This window comes from Mesoplodon bidens (genome assembly GCF_964165515.1).
Source record: "Mesoplodon bidens genome assembly, chromosome: 15".
NCBI lineage: Eukaryota > Metazoa > Chordata > Mammalia > Artiodactyla > Ziphiidae > Mesoplodon > Mesoplodon bidens.
This window is the reverse complement of record NC_138171.1, coordinates 66,682,919-66,705,081: the sequence shown is the minus strand read 5'-3', so window position 1 is coordinate 66,705,081 and position 22,163 is coordinate 66,682,919. Positions and strand designations below refer to the sequence as shown.

General features: G+C 50.0%; 1 protein-coding gene across 5 annotated transcripts in view; it reads left to right on the top strand.

Annotated features, from left to right (window-relative positions):
• The window catches only part of FAM234A (family with sequence similarity 234 member A), a 32,460-nt gene extending 10,297 nt beyond the window's left edge, over positions 1–22,163 (top strand). For 2 of the 5 annotated variants that reach the window (XM_081256658.1, XM_081256660.1), the window contains exons 2-13: positions 10,485–10,532; positions 10,851–11,148; positions 17,476–17,595; positions 17,835–18,026; positions 18,768–18,898; positions 19,127–19,259; positions 19,414–19,543; positions 19,892–20,032; positions 20,270–20,345; positions 20,483–20,638; positions 20,952–21,054; positions 21,142–22,163. In XM_081256658.1, coding sequence (XP_081112784.1) covers positions 10,884–11,148; positions 17,476–17,595; positions 17,835–18,026; positions 18,768–18,898; positions 19,127–19,259; positions 19,414–19,543; positions 19,892–20,032; positions 20,270–20,345; positions 20,483–20,638; positions 20,952–21,054; positions 21,142–21,353 — 1,659 coding nt within the window. In that variant the 5' untranslated portion in view covers positions 10,485–10,532; positions 10,851–10,883 and the 3' untranslated portion in view covers positions 21,354–22,163. Of the gene's footprint in view, positions 1–8,928; positions 9,049–10,484; positions 10,537–10,850; positions 11,149–17,475; positions 17,596–17,834; positions 18,027–18,767; positions 18,899–19,126; positions 19,260–19,413; positions 19,544–19,891; positions 20,033–20,269; positions 20,346–20,482; positions 20,639–20,951; positions 21,055–21,141 lie in introns of those variants that run through there. The other 3 variants (XM_081256656.1, XM_081256659.1, XM_081256657.1) reach the window with 3 other exon arrangements.

Below are 22,163 nucleotides of genomic sequence, written 5' to 3'. Positions count from 1 at the left end.
CTTTCCAACAAATTCTCTTTCTGCCTACACTAGCTAAAGTGTTTTTAGCAAACAGGAACCTTGACTGGTATAGAGAGGTTGGGTAGATGCCCGGGTGCCTCGGATGGGAGGGGGTCTCCAGTCCCAGCCCCTGCTCTAGACTACACTGCCACCTGTGGTGACTTAGATTAGATAGGGAATCATTCCTAAATTCTGACCTCCCTTTTAAACAAGTATCCCCACTGCCAAGAAAAAAAAAAAGCCAAACTGGCTTTGGGTCACATTTGGTTAGAAGAACCAGAAAAATCTTCATAAATAGGATGGCATTTTCCATGGGCCTTGAGGGGTGGGTGGGGTTTGAAGGGGAAGGATGTTTTAGGTGGACTTAGACCAAGGGAAGTGTTAGGATTAGGCTTTTCAGGGACACCGGAGGGTCTACAACCCGTCATGGGGGCCACAGCTGTGGGGGTAGCAGGTGACAACCTCCCGAACACAGTTTTTTCATTTATGCTCTTTAGACACTTGAAGGGCTTACATGTAGGTAAAGGGATTACATATTATTCCAAAGCACAGAATCTGGATCAGGGGATGGTTACAGGAGAGCAGATTTTAGTTCAGAATATGGCAAATTCCTAGTAACCAGGACTGTGCAGCGTGTAGGGCTTGGCTCCATATTCCAGGAGTGGAGGTGTCCCCAGCAGGGACAGGAAAAGGCCAAGAAAGCAGTGTTCCCACTTCATTCATGTGCCACTCAGGATTGTGCCATACTCGCCGCATAACTACACAGTTATTTTTATTTAGTACTTTTCTTTAATCAACTCACTTTTTCTAGTTAAATACACTTTAAGAGAAACACCAGAGAGGCCGGGGGCACAGAGCTGGAGGAGGGAGCCATGTCCAGAGTCCCCATGGCCTGGGCTGAAGCTCTCCCACCCTGGATTCTCACAGCTATGCTGCTGCCCCAGAAACCAAAATAATGGCTGAAAATACCCATCACTTGGCAAAACATGTAAACCTACAGGTTCCGGAAGCTGAGCAAACCTTCAGCAGGATAAACCCAAAGAAACCCATGCCAAGACACATTGTAATTAAACTTCTGAAAACTAAAGACAAAAAAATTTGGAAGCAGCAAGAGAAATTGACATCTGAGTTACGGGGAAAAACAATTCAAAGGACAGCAGACTTCTCACTGGAAACCGGGAAGGCCAGAAGGAAGTGGCATCATGTTTTTCAAGGGCTGAAAGAAAAGAACCTATCAAATGTCAAGCACTGAATTCTATATCTGGGGAATTATTCATCAGGAATGATGGAGAAATAAAGACATTATCATGTGAAGGAAAATGAATTGGTTGCCATCAAACCTGCTCTAAGAGAATGACTGAAGGAGGTTCTTGAAACGTAAAGGAAATGTTAAGAAAAGGATTCTTGGAACATTAGGAAGAAATAAAGAGCAACAGAAAAAGCAAAAATATGAGTAAATATAATAGACTTTCATTCTCTTAAGTTTTCTAAATTATGTTTGATGAATGAAGCAAAAATATAACACTGATGTGTAGATGCATGTAGAGGAGATATTTAACACAATTCTATTACACACAGACTGGTAAAGGCTTAAAGCAGGGACGTTAGGTCTCTACACTTCACTTGAACCAGGAAAATGCTGACAGCAGGAGACTGTGATAAGTTAGGTGTGTCTAATAATGTCCAGATCAGCCACTAAAAATCTGCAGCAAAACACGCTAAAGCACCTAGATAAATAAAACTGGAATTGCAAATAATGTTTCCCTTATTCATAAAGTAATCCACAGGAAGTCAGGAAGAACAAAAGTGAGAAACAAAAAACAGAACAAACAACAAAAGACAGAATAAAGGCCTAATATATGGATAATTTCCTTAAAAGTAAGTGGTCTGAAAATACAGATTTGCGGAGTGGATTTGAAAAAAAAAAAAACATGATCCAGGGACTTGCCTGTCAGTCCAGTGGTTAGGACTCAGTGCTTTCAGTGCTGTGGCCCAGGTTCGATCCCTGGTCAGGGAACTAAGATCCTGCAAGCCGTGTGGCACTGCCAAAAGAAAAAAAAAAATGATCCCTGTGCTGTCCAAAAAAAACCTACTTCAAATATATGATATAGGTAGATTGAAAATAAAAGGATGGAAAAAGATATACCATGCAAACGTTAAGATAAGAAGAACTATTAATTTCAGATAGACTTTAGAGCGAGAATTACTTAGGGACGGGGGGTCATTGTGCAATGATAAAAAGGCTGAGCCACACAGAAAATACAGCAATCCTACATATGTGAGCTACAAACTACAAAGCTGCCATTTCTTTAAAAACTGAGTTGGCTGTCTATATCCCCTTTTCCCCATCCGTGAATTCATCCAGCTGCAGATTGAAAGTATTCCAGGCGGAAAAATCCAGAAAGTTCCAAAAAGTGAAATGAGTTCAATGCACACTGGCAACTGTTTACATAGCATTTACAGTGTACTGGGTATTATAGGTTATCTAGAGATGATTTAAGGTGTACAGCGAGGGATGTGTGTGTAGGGTTATGTGCATCCCATTTGATGTAAGGGACTTGAGCATCTGTGGATACTGAGGGACGACTACTCAGCAATACAGGGAATCAACTGTATTCATACAGCAGCAACACAGAGGGACCTCAAGGGCATTGTGTTGAGTGAAAAAAGCCAATTTCAAAGTTCACATACTATGTTATTCCATTTCCATAACATTCCCCAAATGACAAAATTTTAGAAATGAAGAACAGGTTGGTTGTTGCCAGGGGAGACGGATGGTGGGTGTGGCTCTTTGTGGTGATGGAATATAGTTCTGTATCTTGATATACATGAATCTACACAGGGAACGCCATGGCATAGAACTGTGACGTCGCTCTCCTGGTTTTGATACGGTTCTGCAGTTGTGCTGTAACCGCTGGGGAAGGCTGAGACGGGGCCTCTCGGTATGATCTTCGCAACTTACTATAAAGCAGTAACTTCAAAATAAACAGTTAAGGAAAGAACTTTTGTCAGTTACCGGAAGTCTAAGACCACTGTCACCATAAACGGAAAGACATCCGTGAAAAAATACAGAGATAACTAGAAATAAAAATGTTCACCTGGCACCACCTAAATTGTCTTGTGTTCTGCCAGTGGTGTAGGACCCAGGCTTCGTGAAGCCCCCTTACGGAGGGGTGGGAGGTCATGGGACTTCACTGGAGGACTTGGGACCCTTCAGTGCAAAGAGACTGTTCCTTAGTGAAGTTCCGGTTCTCAGGATCTCAAATATAGACCCTCAACTCCTTGAGCAGCTCCAGCCTTGAAACACTTCGTTTAACAGGAAAAGAGGGCGCTGGTGAGATGCCTGAGGTCTCTGTGTCTGGAGAAGAGAAGGAGCAGCACAGGGAGAGGGTGGTGACAACGATGGAGGGAGTCGCCCCCTGAGCCCCCGCCGCACACTGAGCCTCCAGCTTTACATGCACTACCCGAACCTTCCCAACAACCTAATAGGAAAAAGAAACTGAGGAAAGCCACAATCCAGAGGCAGAGCTCACTACCAAACTCAGCTTCAAAATCTGCTCTTTCTCGCCATCCTGTCTCGCCATCCTGTGCCTTACGTACGTGCATTTAGGCTTCTTTTATTTTGGTGCTAAGCTCTCTCTCTCTTTTTTTTTTTTGCGGTACGCGGGCCTCTCACTGCTGTGGCCTCTCCCGTTGTGGAGCACAGGCTCTGGATGCACAGGCTCAGCGGCCATGGCTCATGGGCCCAGCCGCTCCGCGGCATGTGGGATCTTCCCGGACCGGGGCACGAACACGTGTCCCCTGCATCGGCAGGCGGACTCTCAACCACTGCGCCACCAGGGAAGCCCTCTTTCTCTTTTTTAACCACCAAAGCATTTTTATTTTTATCACTGACAACGTACACAGCAGTGTAAGTGTACTATTACTTTGCTTGACTTCCTTAAATATTACTTAAGTATGCATGTACGTTTAAGAAAAGTAATACCTTGAAGAAGTATTCTGTAAACATAACCCCCTCAATATGTTTTCCTGCTTTGTTTCATACATAAATAGCATTTTACAAAGTTATGAATAAAACTGTGAACTCTTATGGCCTAAAAGTATGTGTAGATTCTGGAGCTTGACAAGATGTTCTCTTTATGATTTTATAGCTAACATACACTACTTTTAAAAATTGGGGCTTCCCTGGTGGCTCACTGGTTGAGAGTCCGCCTGCCGATGCAGGGAACACAGGTTCGTGCCCCGGTCCGGGAAGGTCCCACATGCCGCGGAGCGGCTGGGCCCGTGAGCCGTGGCCGCTGAGCCTGCGTGTCTGGAGCCTGCGCGTCTGGAGCCTGTGCTCCGCAACGGGAGAGGCCACAGTAGTGAGAGACCCGCGTACCGCAAAAAAAAAAAAAAAAAAAGGGCTTCCCTGGCGGTGCAGTGGTTAAGAATCCGCCTGCCAATGCAGGGGACATGGGTTCGAGCCCTGGTCTGGGAGGATCCCACATGCCGTGGAGCACCTGGGTCAGTGTGTCACAACTCCTGAGCCTGCTCTCTGGAGCCCGCGAGCCACAACTACTGAGCCCACGCCCCTGGAGCCCGTGCTCTGCAACAAGAGAAGCTGCCGCAACTAGAGACAGCCCACACGCAGCAACGAAGACCAACACAGCCAAAAATTTAAAAAAAAAAAAAAAAAAAAATTAAAAAAATTGAAGTATAGTTGATTTATAATGTGTTAATTTCTGCTGTACAGCAAAGTGATTCAGTTATACATATATATATATATATATACCTTTTTAAATATTATTTTCCGTTATGGTTTATTATAAGATATTGACTATAGTTCTGTGTGCTATAACGTGAGACTTTGTTGTTTATCCAGTCTATATATAAAAGCTTACAGGTGCTGACCCCAAACTCCCAATCCATCCCTCCTCCAACCCCCTCCCCCTTGACAATCACCAGTCTTCCTCTGTGATTCTGTTTCTGTTTCATAGATAGGTTCATTTGCATCATATTTTAGATTCCACATATAAGTGTTATCATATGGTATTTGTCTTTCTCTTTCTGACTTACTTCACTTAGTATGATAATCTCTAGTTGCATCCATGTTGCTGCATATGGCATCATTTCATTCTTTTTTATGGCTGAGTGGTATTCCATTATATATATGTACTGCATTTTCTTTATCCATTCATCTGTCAGTGGACATTTAGGTTGTTTCCATGTCTTGGCTATTGTAAATAGCATCACTGTGAACATTGGGGTGCATGTATCTTTTTTTTTTTCTTTTTTTGGCCTCACCGCACAGCTGGCAGGATCTTAGTTCCCCAACCAGGGATTGAACCCAGGCCACTGCAGTGAAAGCGCTGAGTCCTAACCACTCAGGGAATTCCATCAGGGAATTCCCTGTATCTTTTTTTTTTAAATATATTTTATTTATTTTATTTTTGGCTGCCATGGGTCTTCGTTGCTGCACATGGGCCTTCTCTAGTTGTGGCGAGTGGGGGCTACTCTTCGTTGCGGTGTGCCGGCTTCTCATTGCGGTGGCTTCTCTTGTTGCAGAGCCTGGGCTATAGGCGCACGGGCTTCAGTAGTTGTGGCCTTTGGGCTCAGTAGTTGTGGCTCGTGGGCTCTAGAGTGCAGGCTCAGTCGTTGTGGCACACGGGCTTAGTTGCTCCACGGCATGTGGGATCTTCTCGGACCAGGACTCGAACCCGTGTCCCCTGCATTGACAGGTGGATTCTTAACCACTGTGCCACCAGGGAAGCCCCATTCCCTGTATCTTTTTGAATTATAGTTTTGTCTGGGTATATACCCAGGAGTGGGGTTGCTGGATCATATGGTAATTCTATTTTAGTCTTCTGAGGAACCTCCACACTGTTTTCCACAGTGGCTGTAATGTGCGCTATTTGCAGTGTTTATCATGGGTCAAATGACTTATCGTCACAAGTTACTGCACGAGTTCTGCCAACGACAGACCTTCCAGTTCACTTAGTAAAGATGCCATGTGTTAAAAAGTCAAAATGGGGGGGCTTCCCTGGTGGCGCAGTGGTTGAGAGTCTGCCTGCTGATGCAGGGGACACGGGTTCGTGCCCCGGTCCGGGAAGATCCCACATGCCACGGAGCGGCTGGACCTGTGAGCCATGGCCGCTGAGCCTGCGCGTCCGGAGCCTGTGCTCCACAATGGGAGAGGCCACAACAGTGAGAGGCCCGCATACCGCAAAAAAAAAAAAAAAAAAAAAAAAAGTCAAAATGGGGACTTCCTTGGTGGTGCAGTGGTTAAGACTCCGTGCTCCCAATGCAGGGGGCGCAGGTTCAATCCTTGGTCAGGGAACTAGATCCCGCATGCCGCAATTAAAAGATTCCCGCATGCCACAGCTAAAGATCCTGCATGCCGCAATGAAGAGCCTGCGCAGACAAATAAATAAATAAATAGATAAATATATATTTTTTAAAAAGTCAAACTGGCCAAGAGACATCATTATTGTTTATTTTATTTATTTATTTTTGTGGCTGCACCACCTTCCCCGACCAGGGATCGAACCCAGGCCCCCTGCATTGGGAGCGTGGAGTCTTACCCACTGGACCACCAGGGAAGTCCTCCCATGAAATTCTGTTACAGGAACACAATCAATACGCTCCTAAATTTTCCAAATTGTATTTTGAACCACCACTTTGATTAGTTAAAACTTCCAGAATAAAAATAATGACACACAAAAATGATCTTAGAAAGGCACACGTACAATTCCTGGCACAGAACATTTGATTTTTAGTTTTTGAATGACTGGAAATCATTATTCCTTAAGAAAATATTAACGTATTTGTTGAAAGTGATTTATTAGGTAAGTGAAAATGAATCTTGCACATTGGCTGTTTCATTTTATATAATGAGTAATTTTTTAGGTCTTCACTTATAGGGTGTAAAACTTAGAAAAACATTCTCAAACTAATATGCTCATGAGAATTAAATGATTCAAGCTACAGATAAATACTAAGCTAAGATTGAGGTGGGGATCCCATTGGCGATTTTATTTTATTAGTTTTGTAAATTTATTTATTTATTTATGGCTACGTTGGGTCTTTGTTGCTGCGCGCAGGCTTTCTCTAGTTGCAGCGAGCTGGGGCTACTCTTCGTTGCAGTGTGTGGACTTCTCATTGCGGTGGCTTCTCTTGTTGTGGAGCACAGGCTCTAGGCGCATGGGCTTCAGTAGTTGTGGCACACGGGCTCAGTAGTTGCGGCTCGTGGGCTCTAGAACACAGCCTCAGTAGTCGTGATACATGGGCTTACTTGCTCTGTGGCATGTGGGATCTTCCCAGACCAGGGCTCAAACCTGTGTCCCCTGCATTGGCAGGCAGATTCTTAACCGCTGCACCACCAGGGAAGTCCCCTCATTGGCGATTTTAAATGAGCTTCTCACAAATTCTTTTTTTATCTCAGATCAGTTTATGACCTCAACAGATGTCTTAGTGGCTCATTCACAGTTTTAGAAGCCAACGTCTGCTGGTTTAAAAGGTGGTTTCTGCAGGGATGTTTATCGCAACATGGCCCTGGACCAGGTCAGCCCACGGGGTGCTGGTCTCGCAGGGCTGCCTTGGCCCCGGCAGAGGGGGCTGGGCTCCTGAAGCCTCTGTCCGTCCTCCATCAGGTCTGTGACGGGTCTTATTTTGTCCTCCCCTGCATGCGGGCTTGGCCAGACCGTAGGTGCTGACCTGACTCCCCAGCTGTGTTGCTAAGGACCGTTTGGAGAGTTTCCCTTTCTGCTTCTACATCCAGATGGGTGGCAGCGTGGGGAGGGGGTTCTCTCCGCCCTCACTGGGGGACCAACAGCATTCCTTGTGTTCCTCCATGATGCACCATTGGTCTGACTTAACAAGGAAACCTGTGTAGCAGGGACTAGAGAATAGTTTGGGCTCATATTTCCTTTAATTTTCAGAGGTCAGGTTTATAACTCGATTATTCTACTCACATTTTAAAACACACTTTATGGTTTTCAGTGCACAGAATATTTCTGGAGGGAGCCGTAAGAAACTAGTACCACACTTCTCCTCTTGAGCCTGGGGGCTACAAGAGGAAGGGGAGTTATGCTTTTATATCTTTCACACGTTGTATCACATAAATTTATTGCTGACTTAAAAAAAAAAAAAACCAAACGACATCAGTAACTGTTTTGCACTGTCCTTGTTTCTTAGCTTAGGGAGTGAAAGACTGACTAGGAAAAGGAGTGGTTTAACTTACTAGCTTGGGGTCAGCATTGGGGTTTACTTTACTAAGCTTGCTGAGAACTCCAGGGACAAGAACCCCCAGGCAGCTGGATGGAGGGAAGGGGCTCTTCCTCCCTTTGCTTTGCTTTCCTCCAGGCTGGCAATGGGGAGGTGGCGTCTCCATGGCAGGGCAGGAGGCAGGAAGAATCTAGCCATGTGATGGTGAGAGTGGGGTGACCACAGCAAAAGGACAGACTCTTGGGCCAGCGCTTTTTCCCAGGTGGCTGGACCTGGGAGTCGCCCCCTGCCCGGCCCCACCCAGACAGGCTGATTTGATCAGGTGGTGAATGTGCCCAAGGTGAGGATCATGGCTCGGGAGGGGCCTCTGTGCTCACCCCACTGCGTTCACAGACTGCCTGGTTGCGTTTCACCAGCGCTTTGCAATCCCCACATGCGCCTGCATTTGTGAAAATGGATTCCCTGTGCAGACCTGGTCTCCAGGTGTGCCAGCCGCGAACGAGGTCTGGGAAACAGGGTTGTAGGTGGGATGTGAGTGGTTGTCATTTTGAGCAGGTGCCCTCGTGCTTGCACAGCCGTGGTTCAGAGAGCTTGAGTTTCTGGCCCAACGTTCTAAAGCTCTTACAAAAGAGAACTTTATAGATAGAGCTTTTAAAATCAGTAATTTTAGCCTTCTGGTCTCTCATTCAGTTTTCTTTCCTTTGCTAAAAGAATCTACGCATGTTAAATATTTCACACACCCCTCGCTGGGACCACAGAGGCTGGATGCGCCAGGTAGATCCAGGCTCTGCTGCCGGCTCTTTCCCATCCCTCCCAGACGGGCCCCCACCTCCCGCCCCACGGGTAAGATGCTTGGCTTGAGGAGGCCCCTGGTCATGAGTCCTTGTTTGATTTCCTGTGTCCAGCTCATCGCCTTGACAGGCTCACCTTTTCTGACTGCAGGATGTTAAAACTCATGTCTCAGCACTAGGGGGAGGCACAGAGATTTGTTTGGTTTTCTTTTTAAATTGTGCTAACATACACTCAATATGAACTTTACCATTACTGACATTTAGTACACGCGTTGTGTTTTGCAGCCATTGTTACCATCCCAGAAGGAAGGCTCACCTTTTAGCACTCCCCCCAGCCCCCTCCCCCAGCCCCTGCCTCCAGGGATCTGCCTGTTCTGGACATTTCGTATAAATGGAGTTGTACGATACGTGACCTTCTGTGTCTGTATAATCTCACCAAGCATCATGTTTTTGAGGTTCGTCAATGCTATCGCCTGTGTCAGAGCTTCACTCCTTTTCATGGCTGTGTAATAGTCCACAGTGTAGGCAGACCCCATTCTGTTTATCCATCACCTGTTGATGGATAGTGGGGTTATTCGGAACAATGAAGCGTTTGTGTAAGTCCCTGTTCTCAGGTCTCCTGGAAAGACACCTAGGAGTGGAGCTGCTGGGTCGGACAGTTGCTCCGTGTTTGATCGTCTGAGGAACCGCCAGGCCATTTCCACAGCGGCTGCCGTGTTTCCTTCTCGCCACTGTGCACGACTGTGTTTCCCAGGGTCTCTACCTCCTCACCCACCCCTGCCATTTTACATTTTATTACCAAAGCTGCTCTAGTGGCTGTGTACACAGGCTTTTAAATGAATTATTTTTATTAAATAATAGAGAAAAACAGTTAAAGTCAGAAGGTAAAACGTTTACAGAGAAAACCAGCATTCTGTTGTCTCTTCCCGCCTCCCTAACCCACCCCTTCCCAGAGGGAGCCCTTCCCGCTGTCCTGGTTTTAACCACTGGCACAGCCTCCCTCTCGTGTAGATGAGGCTTATAACCCACTCAGACGCTTTGATCCCTTGCAGCCTCTCAATATAATTTGTGTTAGTTAGGACACTGGTTTGGCTGTTTAAGAAGGACCAAAATAACAAAAACTTCTGCCTGGCATAAGGCAAGATATGTTTCTTTCTCGCACGATGAAGAGCACAAAGCTTGGTGATGGAGGTTTCCAGCTGTCAGGCCCACTCTGTGGTTCAACTTCAGAAGTGTTTTCCGTCTTATTTTCCGAGGTTTCCTTATTTCCTGCCCCAGGTTTCCTCCCCAGCACGCCCGGTGCCCCCAGCAGGAGGGGCAGGAAGGAGGGAGGTCGTCCCCCATCCCCCCGACCCCCCGCGTGACTTTATCTTGTTACCAATAATAATTAGCTTGAGTGCTCACTGTCAGATACTGTTATAAGTGCTTCTGTGCATTTACTGCTTTAACCCTCAGAGTCTTGTAAACGCTGTTGTTTTCCTTTCACAGGGAAGGACACAGGTGCGGTCAGACCTCAAAGCTCGCTTGGGTCACCCGGTGAGTAAGTGGCAGCCCCCTCCCTGGGGGGCTGACCCCGACTTGGGGCGGGAGGCCGGTCAGAGGTGCCTCAGTTAATAGTTAATGTTTAATGCGTGCTCTGCCGTAGTCTAGCCCGGCTGGCCTGCCCGGGTCAGCAGGCAGGAGCTGCAGAGCGTAGAGGGAAACCCGTCCTGTGTGCTGCCTCTGTGCGCCCACTGCCCTTCTGAGTTAGAGGCCTTCTCCGGTGGAGTCTGTGACACCCTTTCTTGGGCTGATGGGCCACGGTCACAGCCGCCCCTGGGGCTCCTGACCACCTCTCCTGTGTCGCCACCACAGTGGCCAAGAGGTGAGCTTGGGGGTGTGCACACGATGACGGACAGCAAGGACTTAGAAGCCGAGATCCACCCCCTGAAGAACGAGAACAGGAAGGTGCAGGAACATCTGGGAAACCCAGCGGGAAAGGAAACCAGCGTGAAGCCGCCCCCGCAGTCCCGCCTCTCCCGGTGCCGGACGGTGGCCTTTTTTCTTTCGCTGTTCGTCTGCCTTTTCGTGGTGTTCGTGGTTTCCTTCATCATCCCATGTCCAGACCGGCCGGCGTCACAGGGGGTGTGGAGGATCGATTACAAGGCAGCAGGTGCGGGCGGCTTGTGGGGCAGGGGCGCCAAGTGTCCCCGGGTCCCCTGGAGTCTGGGTGCCGGGGGCCGCCTCTCAGGGAAACAGGAGCGTCCTCAGGAAGGACGGGAGGGGGGTCAGGAAAGGAAAGTGGCCCATTTGGTTACTTTTCTGAATTAAAAAAACATTAGTAAAACAGAGCAACTGGCAGAATAGATGTAGCGAAGGCCATTCGAAATGTGAAAACCAGGCAGCAGATTTGTGGCTGGGTCTCCCTGACGTGCTCCAGCCGAGTTTCCAGTCCGCCCCACCGCAGTCGAGCACACTTGATTTCTCTCTCGTAAAATCTTGGCCTTTATGGGAGCTGCTGAGTCAGCTTTCCTCTGGGCACTTCCCTGCCTGTTGGGAGTTATCCCCGTATCAGCGGGCGTGGGTGCTGACAGCCTCGCAATGTTTCTTTGCACAGACTTGAAGCCCTCTCTGGTGGAATAAGGGGAATTTCTTGTTTAAGCCCCACTGACGGTCAATTTTGTTCAGAATTTGGTGCCTAATTATCAGAGGGTGAAGTAATACATGTTTGTGTTTATTTTTGGCAGCTTAATTGAGGTATAATTTATTATAATATTCACTTGCTTTGAGTATACGATTCGATGATTCTTAGTCAGTTTAAGAGTTGGGCACTGGGACTTCCCTGGTGGTCCAGTGGTAAAGAATCTGCCCTACAATGCAGGGGACGCGGGTTCAATCCCTGGTCAGGGAACTAAGATCCCACATGCCGCGGGACAACTAAGCCCACGAGCCACAGCTACTGAGCTTGCGCACCTCACCTAGAGAGCCCACGTGCTGCAACTAAGACCCGACACAGCCAAAAATAAATAAATAAATTAATTAATTAAAGAACTATTATTAAAAATAATAATAAACTTGTTTAAAAAAAAAAAAACACTTGAGCACCTGTACAGCTGTCTCCACAATCCAGTGTTTAGCACATCCATCATCTCTACACGATTCTTTGCCCGCAGGCCCCAGCCCTGACTCCAGCCCCGGAGCTGCCAGTGGGCTTCCCATCTCTATACACTTGCTGTTCCTGGACGTTTCATGTAAATGAAATCATGTAAGATGCATCTTTGGCCTCTCTCACTTACATGAGTTCATCCGTGTGGTAGCGTGTTCCTTTGTGTGGACAGACCAGATCCATTGACCAGTTGGTGAACATTTGCATCGTTTTCAGTTTTTGACTGTTATGAGTAACACTGCTGTGAATATTTGTGTACAAATCTTTGTGTGGACATATGTCTTATTTCTCTTGGGTAGGTTGCCAGGAGCAGAACTCTTGAACCTCGTGGTAAGTTTGTGTTTGACTCCTGTCACTGCCAGGCCTTCCCCAGCAGCTGCACCATTCCATGTCCCCACTGGCTGTGTGGGAGAGGATTCTGGCTCTTCTACATCCTAGCAGCCAACACTTGTCTTTTTTTTTTAATTAATTAATTAGTTTGTTTGTTTGTTTTTGGCTGCATTGGGTCTTTGTTGCTGCACAAGGGCTTTCTCTAGTTGCAGTGAGTGAGGGCCACTCCTCGCCGCAGCGTGCAGGCTTCTCACTGCGGTGGCTTCTCTTGTTGTAGAGCATGGGCTCCAGGCGTGCAGGTTTCAGTAGTTGTGGTGCACGGGCCCAGTTGCTCCGCAGCATGTGGGATCCTCCCGGACCAGGGCTTGAACCCATGTCCCCTGCATTGGCAGGTGGATTCTTAACCACTGCACCACCAGGGAAATCTCTTGTCTTTTTTAGTGTAGCCTTCCTAGTGGGTGTGAAGTGGTACCTAATTGTGTTTATAGTTTGCGTTTCCCTGGTGACTAATGATGTTCACGTGGGTTATTAGCCATTCTTACATCATCTTTGGTGAATGTCTATTCAAATCTTCCGCTCACTTAAAAATATGATTGTTTTATTATTGAGTTATAAAAGTTATTTTAACACAACATTGTAAATCAGCTGTATGTCAATAAAAAATTTTTAAGTTCTTTATATGTTCCAGGTGCAAGTCTTTCATCACATATGTGATTTGTGAATATTTGTGACCTATCTGGGGCTTGTCTTTTTATTTTCTGTAGTGTGTCTGTCTGCTGAAGCACAAAAGTTTCAAATTTTGATGAAGTCAAACGTATCATTTTTTTAGCATGGGTTGTGTTTTTGGTGTCTAAGAACTCTTTGCCTAATGTAAGGTCATGAAGATTTTCTCCTGTTTTTTCTTCGAGAAGGTTGAGAGTTCTCACTGCTGTTTAGGTCTGTGATCCATTTTGAGGTTGTTTTTGTGTAGAGTGTTTGGTGGAAGCAAGTGGCAGGATTTCTAGAAACGGTCACACATGCCTCCCTCCCAGCAGGACCGTCTCAGAGGCACAGGGGCACTGATGCTGCAGAGCTCCCGTGAGTCTGGGGGTGGGAGGCGTACATGTCGACAGTGTCGGGAACGTGATCCTTCCCTCACTGAGTGGCCTGGCGCCTTTGCTGAAACGCATTCAACCATCAGTTGTGTTCTGTCTTTCTGCGTCCTTACACCAGTGCCGCATCGACTTGATTTCCACAGCTCCACAGACGGAAGTCTTCCAACTCTATTCCTTTATTTCTCCTCAACATTGTTTTGGCTCTTTGGGTCCTTGGCATTTTTATAAAATTTTAGGAGCAGCTTGTCAATTTCTGTAAAAAAGCCTTCTTGGGTTTTAACAGAAATTGTGTAGAATCTATAAATTAGTTTGGGTAGAGTTGCATCGTAACAGTATCCAACCTTGCAGTCCCCGTATAGGAGGTATGTCTCCATTTGTTTAGATCTTTAATTTCTCTGAACAATGTTTTACAGTGTTCAGTGGGCAAGTCCTGCACTTCTTTTGTTAAATTTATTCCAAAATGTTCTTTTTTTTATGAGTACTTTTATCTAAGCATATTTTTTAATTTTATTGAAGTATAGTTGATTTACAATGTTGTGTTAATCTCTGCTTTACAGCAAAATGAGTCAGTTGTACATATATACATTCTTTTTCATATTCTTTCCATTATGGTTTATCCCAGGATATTGAATACAGTTCCCTGTGCTATGCAGTAGGACCTTGTTGTTTATCCATCCTATACATAATAGTTTGTGTCTGCTAACCCCAAACTCCCAAACCACCCCTCCCCAACCACTGAATGTTCTCTTTGATGCTCTTGTGATAGGAATTGTGTGAATTTAATTTTCAAGTTCCCTTTGGTAGTTTATAGAAACACTGCTGGTTATTATATGGACCTTTTAAATTGTGGCCTTGAACTCATTAACTAGACTAGTAGGGGTGTATGTGTGTATTTAGAATTTCCTACCTACAGAGTCATAGAATATGCAAAAAAAAAAAGAGAGAGAGACGGTTTTACTTCTTCCTTCCCTTTTATTTCTTTTTCTTGCCTGATTTCATTGCTCGAATCTCCAGTACAATGTCGAACAGATGAAGTGAGAGCAGGTACCTTCCTCCCAAGGTATCTTCCTCCCAATCTTGGGAATAAAACATTACATGTTTCAGCAGTAGGTGTGCTAATAGCTGTAGGCTTTTTGTAGATGCCCTTTATCTGTTTGGGTTTTTATCATGAAAAGGTGTTAGGTTTTGTCAAATATTTTTTCTCTGTCTGTGAGACAACTGTGTGGTTTTTGTCCTTTATTCTGTGAACCTGGCATATCACCTTGATTTTCAGATGTTAAATCAACCTTGCATTCCTGAGGTAGAACCCACTAGATCATGTTGTACAATCACTTCTTCAGGTTGCTGGGTCCAGTTTGCTGGTTTGTGTCTGTATTAGTGAGGGATATTGAACATAGCTTTCCCTCCCTCCCTTTCTTCCCTTTCTTTCTTTCCTTCTTTCCTTCTTTCTTTTTTCAGATTATTAGCCCCATTTTATTTTATTTTTTTGGCCATGCCACACGGCTTGCGGGATCTTAGTTCCCTGACCAGGGATCGAACCCATGCCCCCTGCAGTGGAAGCATGGGCTTCTAACCTCTGGGCCTTCAGTGAATTCCCAAACTCAGCTTTCTTTTCTGGTGATGACTTTGTCCTCATAGATGTGGAGAGAGCAAGGGCCCTCTCTCGTCTCTCCTGATGGTGGGTGGAGCCTTCAGACTACCCGGAATATGTGGGGTCTTATCAGAACCAACTAGGGTGTCTCACTTTCTGGCCCATCTCCCTATGTGTATCTCACCCTGGAGCTGGCTCCCAAGTTGGCCTCCCCTTGGTCTGCCCCGGAGATCACTCCTGTTTTCAGCCCCCCTGGCAGGAAGCTGCTGCTTTCTAATCTCACCCAGTGTGGTACCTGGCTGATGGAGGGTGAGCATGGGAGCAGCCCAAGGTGAAAGGCCCCAGACGTCCTCTGTTCTAACCCACGGCTCAATAGTGTTTCTTAAGTCTGTGCCTCTCAATTCAAGGTGTGCCTTCAGTCTGGTTCCAGCATCCTGAAATGGGTGCTTTTGACAACTTGGCCTCATTTTACTGTTATTTTTGGAGGAGAGGATTTATTTGCCTTCACGCCATGATTCTGGAAGTCTTGTGTCTGGTATTCAGTTTTATTTTTAATTATGGTAAAATACACATCACCCAAAAATCGCCATTTTAAAGTGAACAAATAAGTGGCATTCAAACATTCACAATGCTGCATTGACCATCATCACTATTTTCAAAACCTTTATCATCTCAAACAGATATTCTGTGCCCAGCACACGGCAACTTCCATCCTGCCCTCCTGTCCACCCTCTGGTAACCTCTGTTCCACTTTAGTCTCTAGAATATGCCTGTTCTAAGTACCTCCTATAACTGGAATTGTCTGTTTGTCTTTTTGTGACTAGCTAATTTCACTGAGCGTAATGTCCTCGAGGTTCATCCATGTTGTAGCGTGTTGCAGAACCTCATTTCTTTTTATGGGTGGATAATACCCCATTGTATGGATGGATCACATTTTGTTTATCCATTCTTCTATCCATGGACACTTGGGTTATTTTCACCTTTTGGCTGTTGTAAATAATGCTGCTTTGAACATTCATGTACAAGTAACTGTCTGAGTCCCTGCTTTCATAATTTTATTTTTATTTTTGGCTGTGTTGGGTCTTCGTTGCCGTGCACTGGCTTTCTCTAGTTGCTGTGAGTGGTGGCTGCTTTTCGTTGCGGTGCGTGGGCTTCTCATTGCGGTGGCTTCTCTTGCTGTGGAGCACCAGTTCTAGGGGCACGGGCTTCAGTAGTTGCAGCACATGGGCTCAGTAATTGCAGCACGCAGGCCCCAGAGCATTTGGGCTTCGGTAGTTGCATCACGTGGGCTTAGTACGTGTGGCGCACAGGCTGTAGGGCACACGGGCTCAGTAGTTGTGGCTCGCAGGCTCTAGGTGCACGGGCTCAGTAGTTGTGGCACACAGGCTTAGTTGCTCCGAGGCATGTGGGATCTTCCCGGACCAGGGATCGGACTCACGTCCCCTGCATTGGCATGTGGATTCTTAACCACTGCGCCACCAGGGAGGTCCCCTCATGGTTTTGATCTGCATTTCCCTTATTACTAGTGATGTTAAGCATCTTTTCATGTGTTTATGGACTATTTGTATATCTTCTTAAGAGAAACATCTATTCAAGTCTTTTGCTCATTTTTGAATTGGGTTGTTTGTTTTTGTTGTTGGGTTGTAGGAGTTCTTTGTATATTCTGGATATTAATCCCTTATCAGAGGTATGGTTTGCAAATATTCTCTCCCCTTCTGTGGTCTGTCTTTTCACTCCCTCGATGGTGTCCTTTGATGAAGTACAATTTACTTATTTTTTTCTTTTCCTGCCTGTGCTTTTGGTGTCGTATCCAAGAAATCATTGCCAAAACCAATGTCATGAAGATTTAGCCCCTGTGTTTTCTTCTAAGAGTTTTACTGTCAGCTGTTAAGTTTAGGTCTTTGATCCATTTTGAATTCATTTTTGTATATGGAGTGAGGTAAGGGCCTCATTTTGTTCCTTTGGTGTTTGATTTTAAAGCATGTAGTTTATCATTTGGGTCCTTGAATGAAGGAGGGGGTAGCCCCTGTGAGTGTGGACATGTGGACTCCAGACCCCAGTCTGATTAGGGAGGGACTCGGCCCTGAGCAGAAGGTGCAGAACGTCCATTTGTGATGCCCAGGTGTCCTTAACAACTGACACCCGAGTGATGAAGAATTGCTGCTGCTCTGAAGGGGTGTGGGGCTGCCAGCCCACGAGGAAGCAGCGCTTCCCTGTGGTAGCTCCGCGGGCAGCTGCACCTGGCACTCAGCCCCACGGCGCCCAGAGTGGGGCGCGTCAGGCCTGGCCTGGGAAAGTAGCCGGTGGTTTCCTTTTCAGTCGCCTATGACTTTCTGGCCACAGAAGACGTGAACAAGGACAGGATCCAGGATGTTCTCTTTCTTTATAAAAACACCAACAGCAGCAGAAGCAATTTCAGCCTCTCCTGTGCTGATGAAGGTAATTTTGTTTTGACCCAAAAAATGAGGAGCTCCCTGCAGGAGGAGGAATCCCCTCACCCTCTCGGTTTTGGGGGAAGCAGTTGGTGGAATTTCTGGGAACTTTCATGTCACTCTCCTTTCCCGCTGGGCTGCTGACCCCATGGGGTCAACACCAGGGATCCAGGGACAGAGCCCAGGGCAGGGCCACAGCACGAGGCCGGCATGCTCAGCCCTGCAGACCTGGGTCTCTCCCTCCAGGCTTTTCCTCCCCCTGCACCTTTGTGGCCGCTGTGTCGGGGGCCAACGGCACCGTCCTCTGGGAGAGGCCCGTGGCCCAGAACAGGGCCCTCGTGGAGTGCGGTGTCCCCCAGCCGAGGGGCAGTGGGGCGCCTTCTGCCTGTATCATCCTCGGCATACCTGGCCCTTTCATTGCGGTAGACTCGGTCACAGGTAGGCTGCTTCCCGTGGGTCCCCCAGGCCTCCGCACACGGGTCCGATGCCAGGATGCTCTGGGGAGGGTCAGCCCGGGCGCTTATGGGCAGTGTAGCTGGATAGGAAGGAAGGCACGGGTGGGAGGGGGACGCCCCATGAGGAGTCACACTTCACTGTTGTCCCCACCTGAGTCCCGCCTGTGCCTGCGGCACGGCACCTGGAGGGGGTGGGGGCATTGCTGACCAGGCCCCAGGGATGGGGTGTGTGGGCCTGGCTAGCTCGAGCCCTGAGACCTGCCTTAAGGCGACAGGCCCTTTTCCAAAGCCCTAAGGAATTCTGTGCCTTGATGCTAGGTTTGGGGCTAGCAGCACTTCCTTTGTAAGCTGTGGTTTTAAGAGTAGGGAGGAAAATAAAGAGCAAGCTGGAACTATTTTAAGAAGAGAAGAATCCAGCTAAAAACGGGTGTGCGGGCAGATTGTACTTGGGTCAGCTGTCAGGTCAGGACCTCCAGTCCCCGGGTCCGTCCACAAGGCTGCACTTGCGTTCTCGTGTGACCCCAGTGGGCGGCAGGGAGGCCGGGCCCTGCCCATCTGAGGGGGGGAGGATCTGCGTCAGCCAAACACTGGAAACAGGACGAGAAGAAAGGAGGGGGCCGTGCTGCCCCAAAGTGATGCTGCTGACACGTGCCTATGGGCGCCAGGCGGCTACACACGCACGTCTGTTTCCATGGCAGCACAAGGGCCCTGTGCTTGGTTTTAGGGGAGACCCTGTGGAGCCGTCCCAGCAGCTTCGGGGGGAACGTGTCCGTGCTGAGCCCTCTGCTCCGGGTGCCCGACGTCGATGCTGACGGGGTCCCAGACCTGCTGGTCCTCACCCAGGAGGAGAACCAGGTACAGCCCTCGTTCCAGCCACGTGGCCTCCCCCGCTGCCCCGAGCTCGGGTGCCTGCAGACCCAGCGGGCACTTCTGGGCCCCCCAAGAGTGGCAGAGAGTGCGCTCTCCCACCGGTGCCATGGGCGCAGCTCTGAGGATGGTGCGGGCGGCCCCACGTCTCCCGGCATCAGACACTGTAGGTTCGACCCAGCGGGTGGGCCTGCTCCCCTTCTCCGTGTGCTGCAGGTCAACGGCTACGTCTATTCAGGCGGCACCGGGCAGCAAGTCGGCCCCCCGGGCAGCCTGGGTGTGGATGGGACCAGCGGCTCCATCCTCTATGTCACCAGTGCAGGTGCCTACTACGTCCTCATCCCCTGCGGTACGTGGCATCCGCTGCCCCAGGGCAGCCTCCCTCGTGGGCCTGCTGGCACCTGGGAGGAAGCAGGTGTGGGGCTAGTGGCTCCCGCTCTTGTTCCAGGGACTCGAAGTCATCGCCCGCTGACAGGTGACACAAGGCTCTTCTTTGTTCACAGGCACCTCCCTCTGCAGCCACTCAGTGAAGGGCCTGTATGAGAAGGCCACCGGGAGGGACAGCTCGCTCAAGAGCGACCCCCTCTGGGAGGGCAGGCTCAACGCCACCTCCCACAGGCTGCAGGAGCACAGGTCGGGGGTGTGGGGGCCTGTGCGCGGGGCCCTGGGCACAAGGAGGAGCCGTAGGGCAGGCACAGGGCCCTTACTTTGTGTCAGGTGTCTGAGGTCGTCCTGGGCTCAGACTCAGTAAACCGGCAAACAGAAGACGAATAAAAACGGGGGAGAAGATGCCCTCCCTGCCCCCGGGCTCACTGGTCCCTGCATCCAGTGAGGGCCTTCCTTTTAGTTTGAAACTGGAGAAGTAAGAAAGATGAGGCTGAGCCCTGGGAGCCTGAGGGAAACAACCCGGCAGGCAGCGCTGGGGAGGGTCCCGTCCCCAACCCTACCCGGGGCCCTATCCCGTCCCTCCTGCCCGTGTAGCTCAGGAGCTGTCCGCTACCTGATGAACGTTCCGGGGAAGGTGGGTGAGGACCTGCTTCTCGTGAGTTCCGAGGCCTGCGTGCTGCTGGACGGGCAGGAGCTGGTGCCCAGGTGGACCCTCGGTGCAGCCCAGGTCCTGAGGTATGGGGTCCTTCTCCAGGGAACTGGGTACCCCAGTGTGTCCCCCCCCACCCCCACCCCTGGCGGCCCTGGGGACAAGGCCTGTATGCTTCTGCCAGAGGCCACTGCCTGTCACCTGGTGCCACCCTGCCCTGGGGGGGAGTGAGACCCCTGGCGTCAAAGCTCCGGCCCGTGCAGGTGCAGCCGCAGCCTATCCCAGGTATCTCCTTCAGAGGCCCTCCTCCCCTCTCCTTCCAGAAAACCCATCCTCGGCTACTACAAACCCGACATCCCGGCCATGGTCATTGAGAACGGGACCGGCTCCGAGAGACAGGTTGCGGCACTTGCTCCTGGGTCCCACCTTTGCCCGTAGCTGAGGGAAGCTGGTCTGAGCCGTAGGCCGAGCGGGGACCAGAGGCTTCGGTGAGCCGCCCTCTGGGACACAACCCTGTGCTGCCCCTCCCTCTGCAGATCCTGCTCCTGGACCTCAGCTCCGGGGCTGTCCTGTGGAGCCACGCTCTCCCAGGCCTCCCCAGGGACCCGCAGTCCGCCAGCCTTCCCACCGCAGACCACCGCTCCGCCTTCTTCTTCTGGGGCCTCCACGAGCTGGCTGGTGCCAACCAGACGGTACAGTCTTGGGTCCTGGTTTGTGGCATGGGGTGGAGCCGGGTGGCTGGGTGAGTGCAGATAGATAGAAGCCACGGAGGGGAGGGTGGGCAGGGCAAGGGGGTCCGGGCTTTCTGGGAGGAAGTGGGTGCAAGGGGCGGCAGCTGGAAGACAACCGAGAAGGGTCAGGGTCAGGTGGGGAAGGGGGGCGGGAGGTGGGTGTTTCGTGGGACGCCGGCGGCCACAGCTCTGGGTGTGGCCACAGCTCTGGGTGTGGTCCCAGTCAGGAGCGTCCGGGAGGGTCAGCCTCATGCCCCTGCTGCACTCTCTGCAGGAGCCCAGAGCTGCCGGGCACCGCCTGTACATGTTCCACCCCACACAGCCCAGAGTCCTGCTGGAACTGGCCAACATCTCCACCCCCATTGTCACCTTCCAGGGTGAGTGCGCCCCGCATGGGCCCGGGCCGCCAGCCATGGGAGGCCTGTACTGGCCGGTCCCGGGACCTGATGGCCATGTCCCCACAGTGGTTCTGCTTGAGCCGAGCCGCCACGCTGCCTACATTCTCCTGACGGGCCCGGCCAGCCCGGATCCACCCGGCCTGGTCTCCGTGGCCAAACACAAGGTGCGGGACCTCATCCCGAGCAGCAAGGTAGTCCGTCTGGCTGAGGGTGGCCCCGACAGTGACCAGGCCGTCAGGGACTGGTTCTTTCGCCTACGGTACCGGAACGAGGCCTAGACGTGGTTTGGCCAGAGCCCGAAGCAGAGGCGGCTGCTGAAGTTTCACATCCTGGGAAATCAGCCCTTCACTGGCTCGGTCTGCACGCCGACGCCTGACCTGGTGACCTGGCAACGCTCTCCACTGGGCCCGTTACCCCAGGGGCGTGCCGGGGCCTCTCCCCTCTCCCGCCAGCATGCCAGGTCCTCACTCAGGTCCCCACTCCGAGCCCCCCACCCAGGTCTCCCTGGGCAGAGCCCGTGCTGGCAGCAGCTCACCCTCACTCCATGCCTGGCCAGAGCCTCGGCTGCAGAATCCCCTCCCTCTTTCCGTCTGAGCCTTGCCTTCTCTGTATTGTCTCCCTGGGGTCGTGGAGCTCAGAGGGTGGTGGGCCCTGGGGTGGCTTGAGGCAGGCCCACACCCCAGTGTGGTTGGTGGTAACTCGCCCTGGAGAGCCCATGACAGGGCCCATGAGGAATGGGTCCTGGGAGGATGTGACGGATGGGCTGCCTGGAGTTGTGAGTGTCCCTAGGACCTGGCCCCAGGATGCGCCCTGGGGTCAGCGTGCACCCCTGGGTACACACTGGAGCTCCTTGTCCCTCAGGGATCCCTGCACCCCTGGGTGTGGCCAGCGGCCCCTCCTTCCTGGTGCTTGGACACCCCCCCATAGTCGGTGTCACCTGATGCAAGACTCACCTCTGTGCCTTGGTCACCCCAGACCCGCCTGGTGCTGTGGGACTCAGCCGTGCCCGGACAAAAGCAAGCAGCCTGATGACCCTGGGTACCTCGGGAAGAAATCAGAATAAACACTGGTTTTGCACTGTCTGGAAA